Here is a 22,546-nt window from a genome sequence, read left to right on the forward strand (position 1 = left end):
CACCATGATCAGGACACTTTCTTACCTAGTCCAGCATTAGGCTGTCCTATAGCTCTGTGAGCAAGCCTAGAGACGTATTCTGCAGAAATGATACTTGCTGGTGGGAATTACCCCTCTACGCCACGGCTGTAGAGGTGGTGGCCTGTAAATAGCCAACTTTTACTTACTGACCCAACAGCAGTTTCCAGTAGCCCTCACTAGAGGAAATCCTACTCACATATTGTTAAAGGGGTTTCAACCTACAGAGAGAGATGAACCTGAGTGTTAATTCTCAGCGTTTTATAAGAATAGAGCTGAGACTCAGACCCAGGAATCACAAAACTGTTGCTGATGTCTGTGACATGTGCTAACTATAAATTATGATTTAAGTATTATCAAATATTTATATACCACTATATATATTTATAAATCACTACATATATTGTCGAGTATTGACATACACACACACACACACACACACACACACACACATATATATACACACACACAGAGAAAATATTTGAAACCATGATGAAATAAGTGATTCGCATATTAAGGATTATATGAGTATGTTTCTAAATGCTCCAAATTAGCCTTTATTATAAATTTATTTAAAAAATTAAGCCACTTGATCAAATTTTCTTCTTAGATATTTTCTCCCAAACAAAAATATGTTTTGAAAATAGTTTCGGAGTGAAGATTTAAATCATGAGTCCTTTTTCTTTAATAATAAGGCAAGTCTAACAATTTAAAAAAATAAGAAAGGAAGTGCAGGAACACATAATAGCCAAAGCTAAAGGCTTATTCCACCCAACAATTTCCCATAAAAATAAAGATTAACTTTTGTCTTATACACCAAAGCACAAAAAGGGCAAAAGTTCAACAAGTGGAAACCTCTTTTAGAAAGATCAATAATTAAGAAGAAAATGGTGTGGTCAAAAGGTACAAACTTCCAGTAAGTCCCAGGGATGTAATGTATAGCATAGGTTTGAAAAGTTGCTAAGAGAGTAGGTCTTAAGAAAAAAAAGTTGTAACTATGTGTGGTAATAGATGTTAACTAGACTTACTGTGGTGATCACTTCATAATATATACAAATATCAAATCATTATGTTGTATACCTAAAACTAATACAATGTTGTTTCTTTTAAGTAAAAATAACAAAAACATGTCTATAAATTTTAGCCTTAATATGAATGGATCACTCAAACTAAGACAAATTTTTAACTTGTGATATTCACTGAAGAGAATTATATACAATGTTTCTTTTTTAAAACAGAACAGATCAATTCACCCACTTCTCCTACCTCCCACATCCTGCCTCAGGCAACCACCAATCTGTTCCCTGTATCTGAGGTTTTGATTTTTTTTTAAAGATTCCACATATAAGAGAGATAGTACAGTATTTGTCTTTCTCTGTCTGTCTTATTTCATTTAGCATATTTTACTTAGCACCTAGCATAATGCCCTTAAGGTCCACCTGTTGTCATAAATGGTAAGATTTCACTCCTTTTTATGACTGAATAATATTCCATTGTATGTATGCATATACCACAATTTCTTTATCCATTCCTCCATTAATGGATACTTAGGTTTTTTCCATATTGTGGCTATTATAAATAATGCAGCAATGAATCTGTATATTTTTTTTCGGTATTATGGACATTTCAACAACATTAATTCTTCCAACTCATGAGCATGAAACATTTTTCCATTTATTTGTGTCTTCAATTTCTCTTATCAGTTTCTTTTAGTTTTTAGTGTGCAGGTCTTTCACCTCTTTGATTAAATTTATTCCTAGGTATCTTGTTCTTTTTGATGTAATTGTAAATGGGATTGTATTCTTAATTTCTCTTTGATAGGTCATTATTAGTGTACAGAAATGCAACAGATTTTTTGTGTATTGATTTGTGTCCTGCAACTTTACTGAATTTGCTTATTAGTTCTTTAACAGTTTTCTGATGGAGTCTTTAGGGTTTTCTATATATAATATGTATATTCATGACATATGCAAATCATGACAGTTTTACTTCTTCCTTTCTAATTTTGGATGCCTTTTGTTTCTTTTTCTTACCTAATTTATCTGGCTAAGACTTCCTATCTGGCTAAGACTGGCTAATACTATGTTAAATAAAAGTGGCAAGAGTGGGCATTACATTAGTGAAACTAATATAATGTTACATGTCAACGACATCTCAATAAAAAATTAAACTAAATTAAATTTAATTTAAAAAAGAAGAAAATGGCTTAAGAGTTTTCAAAGATAATACACAGCTTTTACCACTAAAGGTAGAAAGCATTTAAGATCCAAGATTTCCTGTACTAATATCTTATATTCCAGATTCATTACCAAGTGCCTTTGGCTTAATTCCTGGTTCTGCCTCTCTGTTATATGACCTATGGGAATCCACCTCAACTCTATTCATTTTGAGAGAAGGGCCCTTCCAGCCCTAAAGATCTATGACTCTCTGAGTTGCCACCAACCAGGGATGCACTTTTTTTCGAAGCTCTAAATTAATTAAGTTAAAGATACATGATCAGGTCTTCCAAAACACTGTATCAATACTCTTCAGAAATAATTGAGAATACTCATTAGACCTGAAATCCCTTAAGTCTTGAGGATGTTTCCTTAGGTTTTCACTTGAAAAAAAAAACCTTTCTTTATCTCAGTTCTTTTTCCGGCCACTGACTTTTTATTCTTTTTTTTTTTTGGCTGTGTTGGCTCTTCGTTGCTGCGCTCAGGCTTTCTCTAGTTGCGGTGAGTGGGGGCTACTCTTCGTTGCGGTGCACGGGCTTCTCATTGTGGTGGCTTCTCTTGTTGTGGAGCACGGGCTCTAGTGTGCTGGCTTCAGTAGTTGTGGCTCATAAGCTCTAGAGCGCAGGCTCAGTAGTTGTGGCGTTTGGGCTTAGTTGCTCCGCGGCATGTGGGATCTTCCCAGACCAGGGCTCGAACCCGTGTCCCCCGCATTGGCAGGCGGATTCTTAACCACTGCGCCACCAGGAAGTCCCCGGTCACTGACTTTTAATTAGACCACAGATCTTTTAAGTACATGGAGTGATATTATAAAATGATTAAACACTAAAAACATCATATGCACTTTTAAATGTGCTATCGTTTAGCAAGTACATTTTTAAGTTAACTGCTGTAGAGGTGGGAATTTTAACATTTTCAAAGTCAGGTTTCTGTAATTCTCCACATCAGAAACAAAGATAAAAGGGAATTTGTAAAACTAGGATACTCTGATATCAAAAAAATTGGAAGATGGAGAGGCCCTACTTGCCAAATGTGACATCTGTGTGGCTAAAGGAATAAGACCTTATTTGTCTATATTTCTACCTGAAATAATCAAGAAATAGTCAAGTCAGCAAACATTTGGTGCACAGCTCTGCTGGAAACAGACATGAACTAAACAAGGTCAAATGTTAACTCTGCTGAGAGCAGTTGTTCTCATCCTTGGCTGCACATTAGAATTCCCAGGCAGTTTAGAAAAATCTCAACACCACAGCCTCCCTCTGGACAATTAAGTCACAATCTCTAGGGGTAGAGCCCAGGCATCAGTACTGTTTTTTAAATTCCTCAAATCTACCGTGCAGCCAAGATTGAGAATTTATGGCTGGGGAACAATACCAGCAGTATATTTACAACTCAGAATCAGAATGCATAGTAAAGCAATTCAGTACTTTTAGAATTATGGCTAACAAATCTACAGAAGCTTCCTGGGAAAAGTAGGCTGAAGGCAGAGCCCTGAAATATAGGTAGTTAAGAAAGGTACCATATATGTTTGTGGGTATATATGTAGGTAGAGAGGATGCATGCTAGATATATAAACAGTATACACTAAGACTCAGGTACATCAAAGGAGATGGCATGATCGCAAAAAAAAAAAAAAGAGCTGACCACTACTTTATAATAGCTGACCTAGACATGCAATGCCATTCAACTCACTACTTGGTTACCATGGGAGGCAGAAGAGCAAGACCTGCATCTTTCCACACTGCTGTTGGAACACTACTAGTTTAGTCTGTGACTCTTCTCAGTCTCCTTCATATACCCCCGAGAAGTTTTGGAGTCCAATGGCTTCATTACCCTTCTTTAGTATTACCAGCACTTCACTAGTAATAACATGAGGTATCACTTATTGAGGGTTTAATCTTTGCCAAGCACTATGCTAAGCTTTTTATTTGCATGACTACCTTCTGAGTTAGGTCCTAGAGTCAATATCTGTATTTGTTTAAATAAGGAAGCTGAGACTTAGGTAAATACCTAGCCAAAGTCACAAATTCACTGGTAGCAGTACAGAGCACACAGTGATTCTACTTCCTGACCCTGAATACAATGGCATTCTTTTATGGCAGATTACACTCCTACTCACACACTCCTTTCTTCCTTCCTTATCTAATATATATATATATACATATATTTTGTAAATATTTATATACTCATACACATACATATTCATACATATACACATATTTAAATGAATGTATTGAGAGTGAGGCAGGGGGGAAAAGGAAATGAAAAGTATTGAAGGATACATGTAGGATTTCCATGAGTATGTTGACTCTTCAGAGAGAGAGAAATGTTGATACAAGCCAAGGGATCAGAGCCAGAGACACCAAGAATCTCCAGGAGAAGCATAATATTAATTCTCACAATTTTCAACAAGCCCATATACCCCTGAGCCCCCATGAGCTCCGATTCCTCAATTTCTTCAGCCAGAGGTCTTGAGAGAAAAAGAGTGTGGGAAGTGGGTGATTTAGACTCTCCTCTTGGGCACCCAGAATGAGGTGCTACTCCCCTCTTCCCAATCCTTTCATGTCTGTGGTCATTCTTCATCCTTCATCTCCTGGATTTAACCAGAATCTTTCCTCCAGAGGAAGGTGAAGTGAGAATAGAGTTTACGTATGTAGGGAGAGGAAGAGACGCAGTTGTGTCACCATGCCCCCACTTGAAACTTTCTTACATGCAAGACTTGAGGTACATAGTATCAATATTATAATTGCCATAACAAAATCCATGTCACATTTTACATGTCTGCATAAGTTCCTAAAATGTATCTTCACTGACTTAATTAGCATTTTAATAGCTTAAGGTTAATTATAGTATTAGTTGAACACTTCCTTTGCCCTCTCATCTTTGGAATCTTTACAAAAATTGCTAAGAAAATTAGTCTACTTCTTGATCCAGAGAGGTAACCTGTATTGCTGCATATTATGCCTTCCATTGACAACTCAATCCATGGTCACCTGATTAGGGGCACAAATTGGTCAAAGATCTTTTAAAAATTTAAGGCAACCCTAAGGGTTTCTCTTTTATCCCAAAGAAAATGAGATTTAGACATATGATTACAACCAGTTGAGGGTTAAGCTAGGATCACAATTTCCAATTCTTTGGCTTCACATGTTAAGCAAGTTCCCCTCTGCGTGACATATACATCGATATACATTAAATTGAAACCAAAGAGGGAACTGACATGGAAAATATATAGTATATAATGCCAGGAGTATTTTAAAATGTGAAAGCTGAACAAAAGACCAGAGGGAATCCTTCCAAACTCTTCCAGAATATAGCAGAGGGAGGAACACTCCCAAACTCATTCTACGAGGCCACCATCACCCTGATACCAAGACCAGACAAAGATGTCACAAAGAAAGAAAACTACAGGCCAATGTCACTGATGAACACAGATGCAAAAATCCTCAACAAAATACTAGCAAACAGAATCCAACAGCACATTAAAAGAATTACACACCATGATCAAGTGGATTTTATCCACTTGAATGGAGTGCAAGGATTCTTCAATATATGCAAATCAATCAATGTGATACACGATATTAACAAACTGAAGGATAGAAACCATATGATCATCTCAATAGATGCAGAAAAAGCTTTTGACAAAATTCAACACCCATTTAAGAGAAAAACCCTCCTTTAAAAGAAAGTAGGCATAGAGAGAACTTACCTCGACATAATAAAAGCTATATATGACAAACCCACAGCCAACATCGCTCTCAATGGTGAAAAACTGAAACCATCTCCACTAAGATCAGGAACAAGACAAGGTTGCCCACTCTCACCAATATTATTCCACATAGTTTTGGAAGTTTTAGCCACAGCAATCAGAGAAGAAAAAGAAATAAAAGGAATCCAAATCGGAAAAGAAGAAGTAAAGCTGTCACTGTTTGCAGATGACATGATACTATACATAGAGAATCCTAAAGATGCTACCAGAAAACTACTAGAGCTAATCAATGAATTTGGTAAAGTAGCAGGATATGAAGTTAATGCACAGAAATCTCTTGCATTCCTATACACTAATGAAAAATCTGAAAGTGAAATTAAGGAAACACTCCCATTTAGCACTGCAACTAAAAGAATAAAATACCTAGGAATAAACCTACCTAAAGAGACAAAAGACCTGTATGCAGAAAACTATAAGACACTGATGAAAGAAATTAAAGATGATACAAACAGATGGAGAGATATATCATGTTTTTGGATTGGAAGAATCAACATTGTGAAAATGACTCTACTACCCAAAGCAATCTACAGATTCAATGTAATCACTAACAAACAACCACTGGCATTTTTCACAGAACTAGAACAAAAAATTCACAATTTGTATGGAAACAGAACAGACCCCAAATAGCCAGAGCAATCTTGAGAAAGAAAAATGGAGCTGGAGGAATCAGGCTCCCTGATTTCACACTATACTACAAAGCTACAGTAATCAAGACAGCATGGTACTGGCACAAAAACGGAAGTATAGATCAATGGAACAGGACAAAAAGCCCAGAGATAAACCCACGCACATATGGTCACCTTATCTTTGATAAAGGAGGCAAGAATATACAAGGGAGAAAAGATAGCCTCTTCAGTAAGTGCTGCTGGGAAAACTGGACAGCTACATGTAAAAGAATGCAATTAGAACACTCCCTAACACCATACACAAAAATAAGCTCAAAATGGATTAAAGACCTAAATGTAAGGCCAGGCACTATAAAACTTAGAGGAAAACATAGGCAGAACACTCTGACGTAAATCACAGCAAGATCCTTTTTGACCCACCTCCTAGAGAAACGCACATTAAAAAAAAAAATAAACAAATGGGACCTAATGAAACTTAAAAGCTTTTCCATAGCAAAGGAAACCATAAACAAAACGAAAAGACAACCCTCAGAATGGGAGAAAATATTTGCAAATGAAGCAACTCACAAAGGATTAATCTACAAAATATACAAGCAGCTCATGCAGCTTAATATCAAAAATACAAACAGCTCAATCCAAAAATGGGCAGAAGACCTAAATAGACATTTCTCCAAAGAAGATATACAAATTGCCAACAAACACATGAAAGAATGCTCAGCATCAGTAGTCATTAGAGAAATGTAAATCAAAGCTACAATGAGGTATCATGTGACACCAGAGTGACGTAAGTCAGAAAGAGAAAAACAAATACCGTACATTAGCACATATATATGGAATCTAAAAAAAAAAAAAAAAAAGACTAGAGGGAAAGTTACTGAAGAAAGAAAATGAGAATTCTTAATCAAGAGGGTTTTTTAAGTTAAGCAATCTTTTTTTAGTTAGAAACCTAAAATTTAAGCAGCAAATCATATTCAAAGGAAAGGCTGTTCAACCATGGGCTGCTACATAAATTACAGACATTCTCTGATCATAACGAATGACTTGGTTAATAAATGGCTAAATTAATTAAACATGCAATTCAAAAAAATAATCAAAGGGCTAAATTAATTAAACATGCAATTCAAAAAATAATCAAAGTCTGTTGGTATTGCTGTTTTTTTACCTGGTTGCCAAAGAGGTTGAATCCATTAATTGCTTCTAGGGCTGCTTTTGCTAAGCCAACAGAGCTACAAGAGAAAAGGAAATACTTTATAACTCTGATGCATCTGGCTACAAAATAAGAACCATTATCTGGTGAATTTTCACAGGGAAGTTTCTTTATTAACACTTATAACATCTTCCCTAAGAAGAATGATGTCTAGGAAACTTTAGTCTGACATTTCACTGTTTTAGTTTTCCTTTCTTATAGTTAGTGACCTTCAGGGAAAAATATTTCTAAGTTCACTTTGATCTAGACAAATGGTCATACTATTGATGGGAGTAATCTTAACTCCAGTATCATTTATATTCACTAACTCAAGGAAAAAAAAAAAGATTAAGTTTAGAGGAAGGTGTACTATGATGACATGTGCACAGCAACACCAGGTTGGGCGTCATTAGTTCAGATCCACTAACAGAGCTTTTCTGACGTCAATTCTGAGCCCTAGAAAAGATTTTGCATGCCATACACTTATCACAGAGTGTATTTTAATATACCCATTCAAATACTCTTTGCTTAGGGTCCAATAAAATAGGCATTATTTTATGCTCACAGAGCAAATGATCATCATACCTCTCATTTTTTGCTATATTCTTCTCTTTGAAATAAAATGTGTACCACTTTGGCCTCTCAAATGCCTCATACAATAGTGCTGGAAAGTGGGAAGACCCAAATTTCATTAAAAATATATGACACTGGGCTTCCCTGGTGGCGCAGTGGTTGAGAGTCCGCCTGCCGATGCAAGGGACACGGGTTTGTGCCCCGGTCCGGGAAGATCCCACATGCCGTGGAGCGGCTGGGCCCGTGAGCCATGGCCGCTGAGCCTGTGCGTCTGGAGCCTGTGCTCCGCAACGGGAGAGGCCACAACAGTGAGAGGCCCGTGTACAGCAAAAAAAAAAAAAAAAAAAAAAAAAGTAAATAAATTAAAAAAAATAAAAATATATGACACTGTCATCTTATAAATATCAACCTTTAAATATTTTAGATCTAATATCTAGTTTATTTTACTCATTGCAATTTTTTTGTTTTTTCTCAAAGAAACTGCATATTCCATTAATCATTTAAAATTAATGACCTGTCATCATTTCTCTATAGCAGTGATTATCAAAGTGTGGTTCCCAGAGCAGCAGCATTACCTGGAAACTTGCCAGTTCTCACTGCTCTCTGGGACTGGGGTGTTAACAAGCCCTCCACATGCTTGAATGGACTTTAAATTTGAGAACCACTGTTCTAAGCTATTCATGTCATCACGATCTATATTTTCTATGGGTTGTTTTACATGAAATGTTGAGGCAAGCAAGCATTAATTTTACTATAGGATAGTAAATAGGTGGGAAACATTTTAAAATACATGAATGGGAAGGAATACACCCATTATTTTATAACTTTAAATGAAACAGAACCTTTAAAAATTGTGAATCACTATGTTGTACACCTGCAACTTATATAATGTTGTACATCAACTATACTTCAATTTTAAAAAAGGATAATTAATGTATGGAGATAGTGATCAGGTGGAAGTTAAAGAGAGGAAAACAAAAACTTATAATTCAATGTCCTAATTGGCATACCTGAGAAACTTTTGACACACTAACTCTCAGATGCCTATTTTAAGTTTTAAAATACCTTGGAATTGATAAAGCGATGCAGTTTGTAGGACTAAAGTGAAATCCAGGACCTCAAAGATGAGCTAAGAGAAGGAACAGATTTGTTTTTATTACAAAAGTAAAAGCACAAAGGTGAGTGACTCATACTATAAGATTTTACTCATAGCCAATATGATCACAGATATAGAAAATCCTAAAGAATCTACAAAAATGTGCTACTGGAGCTATTAAGGACATCTGGCAAGGTCCCAGGAGACAAGATCACTTTCAAAATCAATTTTATTTCTACAAACTAGCCATGGACATCTGGAAATTTAAAGTTAAAAATAAATACCACTTACTATCACATAAAATAACATGAAATATTTTAGCATAAACTTAACAAAATATATGCAAGACCTGAACACTGAAAAACATTTCTGAAAATATTAAAGAAGACCTAAATAAATAAAGAGCTATCCCATGTTCACAGACTGGAAAACTGAAGATCATTAAGATGTCAGTTCTCTCCAAAATGATCTATAGATTCAATGCAATCCCAATCAAAATATCAACAGGCATTTTTGTAGAAATTGACTAGCTAATTCTAAAATGTATGTGAAAATGTAAAGCCCTGGGATAGTAAAAAAGTTTTTTTTAAAGGAGAGCAAAGTTGAAGGACTACTTCGGAGGCAGAAGAGCTCCATGACTATGAAGGCAAAAGAAGAAATTTCTGAAAAGATGAGAAGAATCTGTGGTAGAGTAGAATAGTTCTTCTTGGTTTTAAATAAAGCTATTTATTCCTTAAAAAAAAAAAAGCTGAAGGACTACTTGATTTCATGACTTACCATAAGGCAACAATTATCAGTGCAGTACAGTATGGGTCAGGGCAGACATATAAATCAATAAAATAGTCTAGAAATAAACCCATATGTATATGATCAAAGAGCCAGGTAATTCAATGGGGAAAGAATAGTCTTTAATGGTGTTGGAATAATGAAATATCCATATAGAAAAAAAAATGAACCTCAATCTTTGCCTCACACTGTACACTAAAGCTAATTCGAAATAGATCATAGACTTAAATTTAAAAGTTAAAACTATAAATCTTTTAGAACAAAACCTAGGAAAAAATCTTCACAATTTTGAAGTGGCAAAAATTTCTTAGACACATAAAACACTAACCATAAAAATTTCTGATAAATTAGACTCCATCAGAATTAATATCTCTGATATTCAAAAGATACCATTAATAAAATGAAAAGGCAAGTTACGCTCTAGAAGAAAATATTTGTAAAACACATATCTCACAAAAGACTTGTATCCAGAATACACAAAGAGCTCTTAAAACTCAGTAAGAATACAAACAATCCATTTTCAAAGTGAGAAAAAGATTTGAACAGACACTTCAAAATGAAGATATATGAAGATACATAAATGCCACATGAAAAGATGCTCAATAAAATTAGTCAACAGGAAAATACAAATTAAAATTACCACATACTCATAAGAATGATTAAAAATAAAAATACTAACAATACCAAGTGTAGACAAAGATGTGGAGCAACTGAAATTCCTACCATACATTATTGGTAGGAATGAAAAATGGTAAATTCCTTTCAAAAAACAGTTTGGCAGCTTCTTAAAAAGTTAAAACACAATATATAACTCAGGAATTCTACTCTTAGGTATTTCCAAGAGATATAAAAGTATATGTTAACAAAAAGATCTGGATCCAAATATTCATGACAGTTTTATTTTTAATAGCCCCAAACTGTCAACAACCCAAATTCCTATCAACAGAAAATGGATAAACCAAACTGTGATTTATCTGTACAATGGGATACTACTTGTCAATAAAAAGGAACAAAAGACTGAAAAAAATTAAATGAAATACATGAACGGGAAGGTGGAGTTGACATAATTTTCCTTATTCATCTAAGTACCATGAAAAACCCTGGACGTTGCATAAACAAAGATAAAAAGGCTCAGAAAAATGGAAAGAAGGCAGACTGCCTAGGAACCTCAGGATTCTAGGAACAGCACTATGGTGAGTGTCCTGAGTATCCTTTTTGCTCCTTTTTGCCTCATATATACCAGACTTAGAGCTGAAGAAACCAACAACTAGGAAATGCAGGTAGATGCATACAAAAAATCCCCAACAAAAGCCAATGGACCAGGAAAAGGGCAGCCTAGTGAAATAGAAAACTTTTAGACAATAACCACTCAAAAAAACTGTGACCCTAACCCCACCCACCCCTGTAAATGCTGAGTGGGAAATTTAGACTTCTACGCTCCTGAGTCTATAATGAGGAACTGCATCCAACATCCAACCACCTCAGTTGTGGTGGTGTCAGAAAAATCCAAGGAGGAAGTCAAGACTTTCATTCCTCATGGATGACAAAAGTCTCCCCTCTCACACCTCAGTGTCAGTGGAGATCACATAGGGTGCCTAAACTTTCATTCCCACCCATCAGTAATTAGGTGAATCTCCCCTTCCTCTTGGGATGGCACCAGAGGACGTCCAGTGGAGAATTAAAACTTTCACTAATGCCCAGCTGTAAAGCGGCCACACCCTTTCCCTGTCATGTAAGTGGAGGTCAACTGGAAATCAGTAATGAGGTACTTCCATCTTTCCCAGCCAGGTAGGTATTAATGGAAGCCTACTGGGGAACTAGACATAACAACCCAGACCCAGCAGTAATGAAGAGTCTCCATCTTGGGTGCCAACAAAAAAACCCCTGGCCTTACATTCTCACCTGGCAGTAATGGGGTGATGTGCCTACCCCCTTCCCCTGTCAGAGTGGTGGCAAAAAATACAGCTAAAATAAAAAATTAAAGTCCCCAGGGTCTTATAATACCCCAAAAGTCCATGTCTCAATAATAATAATTTTAAAAACCACTCATCATATCTAGAAACAGGACTATCTCAAACTGAATAAAAAAGGGCTATCAATAGATAGTAACACTGAGACAAAAGAGATGTGAGAATTATCTAAGATTTTAAAGCAGCCATGACAAAAAGGCTTCAGTGAGCAATTGTGAATATGACAGAAACAAATGAAAAGAGAAAGTCTCAGCTACGAAACAGAAAGTCTCAGCAAAGTTTTTAAACTGAAAAATACAATAATCAAAAGCTCAGTGAACAGGATGAAGGAGACAGAAGAAAGAATAGCTAAACTGGAAGATAAAACAATAGAAATGATAAAATCTGAACAAAAGAGAGAAAATAGACTTAAAAAAAACAAACGAAGAGAACCTCAGGGACCCTGTGGAACTTTAACAAAGATTTAACATTCATGTCATTGGACTTCCTGAAGGAGAGGAGAGAAAGGACAGAGTTAAAAAAAAAAAAAAAGCACTTGAGACAATGGCAGAAATTTTCCCAATTAGCAAGAGACAAAAAGCTGAGTGAAACTCAAACAGAATAAAATAAAAATATCCATTCTAGAACACATCATAACCTCTGAAAACTAAAGACAAAGAAAAATCTTGAAAGTAGCCAGAGAAAACAATTTACCTACAGGGGAAAAGCAATTAAATAACAGTGACTTGCTTATTGGAAACAATGAAATCTAAAAGGATGTGACCCAAGAGTTTTTAAGCATTGAAAGAAAAGAATTGTCAACCTAGAAACTTATACCAATAAATATATTTATTTATTTATTTATTTAAGCAAGGCATTCTCAGATGAAGGAAAAACAAGAGATCTGTCACAAGCAGATCTACCCTAAAAGTGTGACTAAAGTAAGTTCTCAAAACAGAAAGGAAATGCTAGATAGATAGAAAGAATATGGTAAACAAAAATACTGATAAATACAATAGGCTTCTCTTCTCCTCTTGAGTTTTATAAATTATGTTTGACAGTTACACCGAAAGTTATAACACTGTGGTTCTAAATGTATATGGAGGAAATATTTAAGATAATTATATTATAATAAATGGGGGAGGGTAACATGACACAAACGAAGGTAAGGGTTCTATAATCCCTCTAACTGGTAAAATGATGACATCAATACACTGAGTACATATGTATACATAATAATATAGAACAACCACTAAAAAGCTATAAAAAAGATACATTCAAAACCACTATAGAGAAATCAAAACATAATTCTAAAAAATGTTTAAGAATCCACAGGAAGGTAGGAAAAAGAAAATAGAGAAATGAAAAACAGAGAGAATAAACACAAAACAAAAATAAAATGGCAAACTTAGGCTCAAACATATCAATAATTACATTAAATTTAAAAGGTCTAAATATGGCAATTAAAAGAAAGATCGGCAGAGTTGATTTAAAAACATAACCCAACTATATACTGTCTACAAGAAACTCATTTCAAATACAACAATATAGGCAGGTTGAAAGTAAAAGGATTTTATAAAGAAATATCATGCAAAAAAGCAAAAGAAAGCATATAACTGAAGTCCCAAGCCCAAGTATTTGGAGATGGGCCTTTGGGAGGTAATTTGGTTTAGATTAGGTCATGAAGGTGGGGCCCCAATGAATGACGGGATTAGTTATGTCCATGCCACACAGCATGTGGGATCTTAGTTTTCTGACCAGGGATCAAACCCACACCCCTTGCAGTGAAAGCATGGAGTCTTAACCACTGGACCACCAGGGAAGTCCCGGGATTAGTATCCCTTTAAGAAGAGATGCCAGAAAGCTTGCTTTCTCTCTCCCTCTCTGCCATGAGAGGACATGGCAAGAAGGTGACCATCTGCAAATCAGAAGAAAGTCCTCACCAGAGAACAGAAATGGCTGGCAAGTTGATACTGGATACTCTAGCCTCCAGAACTGTAATAAATAAATTCCTGTTGTTTAAGCTACCCAGTCTATGGTACTTTGTTATAGCAGCACAAATCAATGAATAAAATTCTATATAACAAGAGTATATATATTTTTTCCAGTGCCCACCAACATATACCAAGAGATCATACCTTGGCCATAAACAGAATCTCAAGACTATAATAGAACTGAAATCATACTGTGTTCTCTAACCATAATGGCAACAAACTAGAACCAATAATAGGACAACAACAGGAATATCTCCCAATGCTTGTAAAGAAAACAATACACACCTGTCTACATAATCCACATGAACCAAAGAGAAAGTTTCAAGTGAAATAAAAAAATAGACTGAACTGAATGAAAATGAAAATATAACATCAAAATTTATGTAGTATAACTGAAGTGCTGAGAGGGAAATTAACAGCACTAAATGTATATATTAGCAAAGAGAAAAGTCTCAAATCAATTATCTAAGGCCAATGTAATGAAACTAGAAAAAGAGCAAAATAAACCTGAAGCAAACAGAAGGAAATAACATAGATAACAGCAGAAATCAATGACATTCAACACAGAAAACAGAAAAAAATGAATGAAACAAACACCTGATTCTTTAAAGAGCAAAAGAAAATTGACAAACTTCTAGAAAGACTAACAAAGAAATAAGACAAAACACATGTGACCAATATTAGGCATAAAACAGGAGTATCACTACAGACACTGCAGACATCAAAAGGATAATGAGAAAATACTCTGAACAATTTGATGCACATAGCTTAGAAGGAATGAATCAATTCCTGGAAAAGCACAAACTATCACTACTCACCTGATATGAAAAAATTTGAATAGCCCTGCAACTATTAAGGAAATTGAATCCATAATTTTCAAATGGTCAAAAAAGAAATCTCCATACCTAGATGATTTCTTTGAAGAAATCTACCAAACATTTAAAGAAAAACTGACACCAATTCTACACAATCTCTTACAGAAAATAGAGGGAAAAAAACACTTCAGAGTTCATTTTATGAAGCTAGCATTGAGCTGATACCAAAACAAACCAAAGACAATACACAAAAAGAAAACTATAGACCAGTATCTCTCATGAATACAGATATTAAAATCCTTTTTCAAAAAATTAGCAAACGGAATTTAGCAATATGTGAAATGAATTATCACCATAACTGACCAAGTGAGGTTTATTTTAGGGATGCAAGGCTAGTTTGATAATCAAAAATCAATCAGTATAATCCACCATATTAGTAGGCTAAAGAAGAAAACTGACATGATCATATCAGTGGTATTAGCAGAGGAATAGATACATAGAACCCAGAAATAGACCAATACAAATATGTCCACTTTATTTTTAACATGGCACAAAGGCATTTCAATGGAGGAAAGATGGGCTTTTCAACAAATGCAAATAATGCTGAAGCAATTGGACATTCATATGAAAAAAAAAAAAGAACTTCAACCTAAGTCTCATCACACCTTTACGAAGTTAACTCAAAATAGATAATGAACTTAAGTATAAGACATAACACTATATAACTTTTGCAAAACCAACCATCAGAGAAAATCATCAGAATCAAGGGTTAGGCAAAGAGTTGTCAGACTCTACACCAAAAGCCCAATCCATGAAAGGAAAAATTGATAAAATGGATTTCATAAAAGTTTTGCGCTAACAAAAAAACAAGCTACAGACTGGGAGGATATATTTGCAAAACAAAGAACTGACAAAAGACTCATATCAAGAATTATATAAAGAACTCTCAAAAATCAACAATAAAAAACAATCCAACTAGAAAATGAGCAAAAGACATGAGACATTTTGCTGAAGAGGATATGCAGATGGTATATAAGCACATGAAACGATCCAACTTCATTATCCATTAGGAAATGCAAATTAAAACCACAATAAGATATCACCACAAACCAATCAGGGTAACTAAAACAAAAAATAGTGATAACATCAAATGCTGGCAAAGATGCAGAGAAATTACATTACTCATACACTGCTGGTAGGAATGTAAAGCAATATAGGAACTCTAAAAAACAGGCTTGCAGTTTTTTAAAAATCTAAACATGCAACTACCCACCAAATGAACTACTGGGCATTTATCCCAGAGAATTGAAAACTTTTGTTCACACAAAAACATATTAAAAAAAATTTTTTTTTTTGGTTACTTGTGCTTTAGGTGTCATAGCTAAGGTGTGACCTTGTCTAACCCAAGGTCACAATAATCTACAACTATGTTTTCTTCTAAGAGTCTTATACTTTTAGCTCTTACTACCAGTCATTGATCCATTTCCAGTTAATTTTTGTACATATTATGAAGTAGGGATCCAAATTCATTCCTTTGCATATGGCTATCCAGTTGTCCCAGCACCATTTGTTGAAAAGACTACTCTTTCTCTATCAATTATCTTTGTACCTTTGTCAAAGTCAACTGGCCATAGATGGGTTTATTTCTAGATCATTAATTCTACTGCACTGATCTCTATATCTGTTGTTATACCAGTACCACACTTTTAAAGTATTGTAGCAGATTAGTGTAACTACAGTAAGCTCATTATTGTAGTAAATTTTGAAGTTGCAAAGTGTGACTCCTCCAACTTTGTTCTTCAAGGTTGTTTTGGCTATTCTGGGTCCCTTGCATTTCCATATAAATTTTAGGATCAGTTTGTCAATTTCTACAAAAAAGACAGATTTTTGATATAGAGTACATTGAACACAGGATATCTTTCCAGTCTTGTATATCTTCTTTAATTTTTTTCAACAATATTTTATAGTTTTTGATGTACAAGTCTTGCATTTCTTTTGTTTATCCCCTCTACTTTTTTTTTTAATTAATTTATTTATTTTTGGCTGTGTTGGGTCTTCGTTTCTGTGCGAGGGCTTTCTCTAGTTGTGGCAAGCGGGGGCCACTCTTCATCGCGGTGCGCAGGCCTCTCACTGTCGCGGCCTCTCTTGTTGTGGAGCACAGGCTCCAGACGCGCAGGCTCAGTAGTTGTGGCTCACGGGCCCAGTTGCTCTGCAGCATGTGGGATCTTCCCAGACCAGGGCTCGAACCTGTGTCCCCTGCATTGGCAGGCAGATTCTCAACCACTGCGCCACCAGGGAAGCCCTCCCCTCTACTTTTAAAATGAGGAAACTAAGCCCTGAGAGATGAAGTGTAAGTGGCTTTCAAATGCATCCTTACTTTCTCTTTGGTGAAAACTCTCTTCCCTACTAGAATCTATGCAGATCATTTTACCCTGGTCCTCAAGAACAACTGAGCCAATAATCTGGGATTAAGATACTGCCCTATTGCCTCAAATCTGCTGTCTAGCTTTTCACTGCCTGAAGAAGTACCTGATGTTTCCACAGGTTAAACAAATTCCATAAAAATTCATGTGCTACTGCTAGTATACTTAAGACAAGGGACACAGTCTCTTTTCATAGCCAAAGTCACTTTAGAGAAATGACAAGAAGGAATAAAGTCCAAATGAAGAATATGTGGTGGTTTAACACATGTCTGCATTGAGGACAGAGGAGGGGGAAGGGTAAGATGGGACAAAGTGAGAGATTAGCATTGACATATATACACTACCAAATGTAAAATGGATGGCTAGTGGGAAGCTGCTGCATAGCACAGGGAGATCAGCTTGGTGCTTTGTGACCACCTAGAGGGGTGGGATAGGGAGGGTGGGAGGGAGGGGATATGGGGATATATATGTATACGTATAGCTGATTCACTTTGTTATACAGCAGAAACTAACACGACATTGTAAAGCAATTATACTCCAATAAAGATGTTTAAAAAAAAAAACAAAACACATATTCAAAATCTTTGACACTTCTCCCATCACAAGGTGGAGCCTAATTCCCCTCACTAGAATATGGCCTGGTCTTACTGACTCTAACAAACAGTATGTAGTGAAAGTTATGCTGCATGATTTCCGAGGCTAGGTCATAAAAAGAAATACAGCTCCCACCTGGCCTGTGGGTTTTGAGACACTGAACCTTGGAACCTAGCCACCATGCTGTGAGGAAACTATACAGAAAAACTTCATATAGGTCTTCTGGCAGACAGCTCCTGACAAAGTCCCAGTCAACACTCTGATACCTGAGTGAGGAAGCCTTCAAAGTTGACTCTAGCCCCAGACACAACTGATGGCAAACACATGAGACCCTAAGCACCCTAGCTTAGCCTAGTCAACCCTCTGAACCATGAGAGTTAACAATAATAAAAGATTGCTGTTGTTTTATGCTTCTAAGTTTGGGGCTGTTTATTTGAAATAATAGGTAACCAGTTAAGAATCTAAGGCAGATTCCTAACTGCACATGCACGCAGCACAATCATACCTATCCTTGCATACTTCAAATGGAAACCAAACAGTACCTGCATAAGAATTCTAAATTCTCAGAACCTAAGAGTTAGAAGAGCCCATAGGAGTCATATGCTCTGACAATGCATGCAAAAACATTCACTGCCGACTGGTTTTTTTGCTTAAGGATGTGTCCCCAATGCCCTAGGAGTCTCCATTAGCCCCCAGTGCACCAACGCTTACAGGCATTTAACCTAGTAATACCAGAAAACTTCCACTTACAGTGTGAGGTATATGTGTTATTAAAACTATTCACAGTATTTTGAGAAGTGAGAGAAAATAACTTATTCAAAAGGCAAATACATAAAAATTTCTGTAGTGGAGGAGATACATGATATAGCCAGTCCAAGGTTCTATGTTTAAAAATGATGCAAAAAGACAGCTAAGGGATGAATTTGGAAACTGCCTTCTAAATAAAGCATTACAAAAGAAAGAAACACTGTACCTGGACTAGAGAAAAGGTCAAATTCTCAACATTTTAATTTTCTTTCCCAATGCAATTGGCTGAATAATTGGACTTAATTGAAATTCACAAATGTGTTAATTTATTATTTACTGGTTATTTAAAACTCTGGCAACAGCAAGCTATTTAGAAACAGAAACACACCCCTGTTGTGATCTTACATTTATTGGCAAATATAATACGTATGCTGTAAGAATTAAAAGTATTTTACTGGCACAAGACATTATCAGAAAATTATTCCATGATTAGCTAATGCACATATTAATATTAGGTGACAGTAACCAACAGAACGTTCACCAACTTGATTCTTGCAAGGCGTTAACCTCAACACTTACTTGCGGGAACTAAAATAAAGTGATGTATACCTGGGAGATAGTTTGTAATAAAGTTATTTATTGCATAAATGAAAGCTTTCCTAGAAAAGATGATGGGTTTGGACTAGGTGATTTAAAACCCACCATGGAATCCAAAAAATTAACTGCAAGCATGGAAACTAAATTTACAATCTCCTATTCATTAACCTTATGCTTTAACTCCCTAAGCTATCCAATCATACTCTCTGAAAGAAAAAGGACTTTACAGTACTATAGTTTTAATGGGTGTTCATGAATTGCTCAGTACAGAAAAAATACATAAAATGAAGCAGAATGGATGGGTAGCTGTTTCTATCATAGCTTAATGACTGGAACATCAAAAATGACTTAAGGAGACTAAGTAGTTACTTTAAATAACAAGCACTGTATGAAATAAAATGGCCACTAAAAGCATCTTAAACTGAGTAAAGTAGAGCTATGTGGTTACTTATCTGATATTTTAATGATAGCTTTCTTTATTGGAAAAGCCTAGAGAACAGAACATAAAACCGTAAAACAGAAAAAAACAACAACCACACACACAAGAAAACCAATAATCTTTCCATTTGGATATATAACTACAATAATCTTTCCATTTGGGCATATGTTACTAAGTTACTACTAAGTTATTACAGCTTTCCTTTTTGTTTCCCAATAGCCAAAAAATTCAAAGTTAGGTTTGGGATTCAATTCACATTTTATAGAAGACTCGTCTCTTCTCCAAAACAGAGTTTTGGTTTAAAGGGTTTAAAGATAGCCCCAAGGCGTAGAAATATCCTTACATAAATGAGGAAGGGAAAATATTAAAATTAAAAACTTGAATTAAACTTGGAGCAGCTAAGAGGACTACCTGGATATGTAACTCTGGGGATTAAGAATCAGTGTTATAATAAATAGATACCAAAAGAATATATGAAGGAAAATGCAATTAAATCCAATAATATAAGATTTTTAAATGTAAGGGAATTTATTAAAAGACTTAGAGAATAAACAGAAGAAAAAAGGAGAATTATTTGAAATAGTTCCAGACACCCTAGGAGCAACTAAAAGGAGCATGTTGCATGAGGAAAGTTAAGCCAACAGAAAAATCCGGAGAGCAGCGAATGGTTGGTTACTTAGGAAACATTTAGAGTTATACTGAACTTAGAGCAATGGACTCTTTTACCAAATCCCTGAAAAGGGTGAGGCTGCTGCGAGAATAGTGTTGGTTAAATGTAATGAGATCACTTTTTAGAAAACAATTCTGAAGTTTATCTAAGAAATGCTAAATAATTCAAGAATTTGGACTAAAAGAGATACCAGCAAACCTGGGGCTGAAAAGGGTAGAATCAGGAAGGGACTGACAAAAGCATTATGCTGAATCAAGCTTTACGGATTGCTAAGCAAAGGTATCCTTGAAACTTAGCAAAATGTCACCAAGATTGTACACCCTGCTGTTCTTTCAAACTTTAGGAAAACTTTTTTCAGACTTTAAATTACAATGTGATACAGTAAAAATCACATTGGATTTGGAGGCCAAGCACCTGGATTCAGTTCTAGCTCTACACCCTTTTGATTTGTGTCATTTAAGGAGCGGAGGGGAGGAGATTATAAAACCTTCTAAACTTTAGCTTCCTCCTGTATAAAAGGTAGTAATGTTTCCTGCTTGGCCTAAATAAAAATTATTCTGTAACTGTACAGTGCTACAGATTGCAATTATTAGAGGACCACTCAGCATGGATGCTGAAGAGAGAGCCTCTATCCTCAGAATACTATGTGTAGGGACTTCCCTGGTGGCACAGTAGTTAAGAATCCACCTGCCAACACAGGGGACACGGGTTTGACACCTGGTCCGGGAAGATCCCACATGTCACGAAGCAACTAAGCGTGTGAGGCACAACTACAGAGTCTGCACTCTAAAGCCCGCGCACCTAGAGTCCGTGCTCCGCAACAAGAGAAGCCACTGCAGTGAGAAGCCCACGCACCACAACAAAGAGTAGCCCCAGCTCGCCGCAACTAGAAAAAGCCCATGCGCAGCAACGAAGACCCAAAACAGCCAAAAATAAATAAATAAAATAAATAAATTTACTAAAAAAAAAAGGAATATTATGTGTATGTGTTTTGGGGGCCCCGGGGCAGTAATCTTCTTTGATCAACGTGCAGTTTAGAAGGGATGTGCACACAGTGGCAAAAGAAAAAGGGACATTTACCAAGCCAGTGAGCACAAGGCCTTTGTGAGCCTCAAGGCGATAGTCAGATTGTGCTCTCTCTGATTCCTGCTAAGGAGGATTGCATGGCAGAGATGGAGAATGGCAAAGAAAGTTAGAGGGAAAGGGCAGTATGAGTACTTACAGCAAGAATTACTATGTTTTATTTCAGGCTTTCTAAAATTATGAGAACAGCTTAAGGATATAACAAGGATATTGCATTAAGCAATCCTTGGATCAAATCCAACTAGGCACAGATAGTTCTGGGATGTCTTACAGCAACAGACTAAGAGGTGTGACTTAATCCCTTACTGGTAGTGGCTCTACATTCTACTCCCTGGGCATAAGCACAGAACAGATTGCCAACAAACACAGGAAAGGATGCTAAACATCACTAATCATTAGAATATGCAAATGAAAACTACAATGAGGTATCATGTCACATCAGTCAGAATGGCCATCATCAAAAAACCTACAAACAATAAATGCTGGAGTGGGTGTGGAGAAAAGGGAACCTTCTTGCACTGCTGGTGGGAATGTAAATTGATACAGCCACTATGGAGAACAGTATGGAGGTTCCTTCAAAAACTAAAAAGAGGGCTTCCCTGGTGGTGCAGTGGTTGAGAGTCCGCCTGCCGATGCAGGGGACATGGGCTCGTGCCCCGATCCGGGAGGATCCCACATGCCGCGGGGCGGCTAGGCCCGTGAGCCATGGCCGCTGGGCCTGCGCGTCCGGAGCCTGTGCTCCGCAACGGGAGAGGCCAAAACAGTGAGAGGCCTGCGTACCACAAAAAAAAAAAAAAAAAAAAAAAAAAAACTAAAAAGAGAATTACCATATGACCCAGCAATCCCACTACTGGGCGTATACCCTGAGAAAACCATAATTCAAAAAGAGTCATGTACCACAATGGTCATTGCAGCTCTATTTACAATAGGCAGGACATGGAAGCAACCTAAGTGTCCATCGACAGATG

At 36.2% G+C, this 22,546-nt stretch overlaps 1 protein-coding gene across 6 annotated transcripts in view; it reads right to left on the minus strand.

The window, feature by feature from the left end:
• The window catches only part of PHKB (phosphorylase kinase regulatory subunit beta), a 202,666-nt gene that overhangs the window by 105,407 nt on the left and 74,713 nt on the right, over positions 1-22,546 (minus strand). For all 6 annotated transcript variants that reach the window (XM_081215337.1, XM_081215338.1, XM_081215333.1 and 3 more), the window contains one exon: positions 7,789-7,852. In XM_081215337.1, the coding sequence (XP_081071463.1) occupies positions 7,789-7,852 (64 nt within the window). The remainder of the gene's footprint in view (positions 1-7,788; positions 7,853-22,546) is intronic.

This window comes from Mesoplodon bidens (genome assembly GCF_964165515.1).
Source record: "Mesoplodon bidens genome assembly, chromosome: 18".
Classification (NCBI taxonomy): Eukaryota; Metazoa; Chordata; class Mammalia; order Artiodactyla; family Ziphiidae; genus Mesoplodon; species Mesoplodon bidens.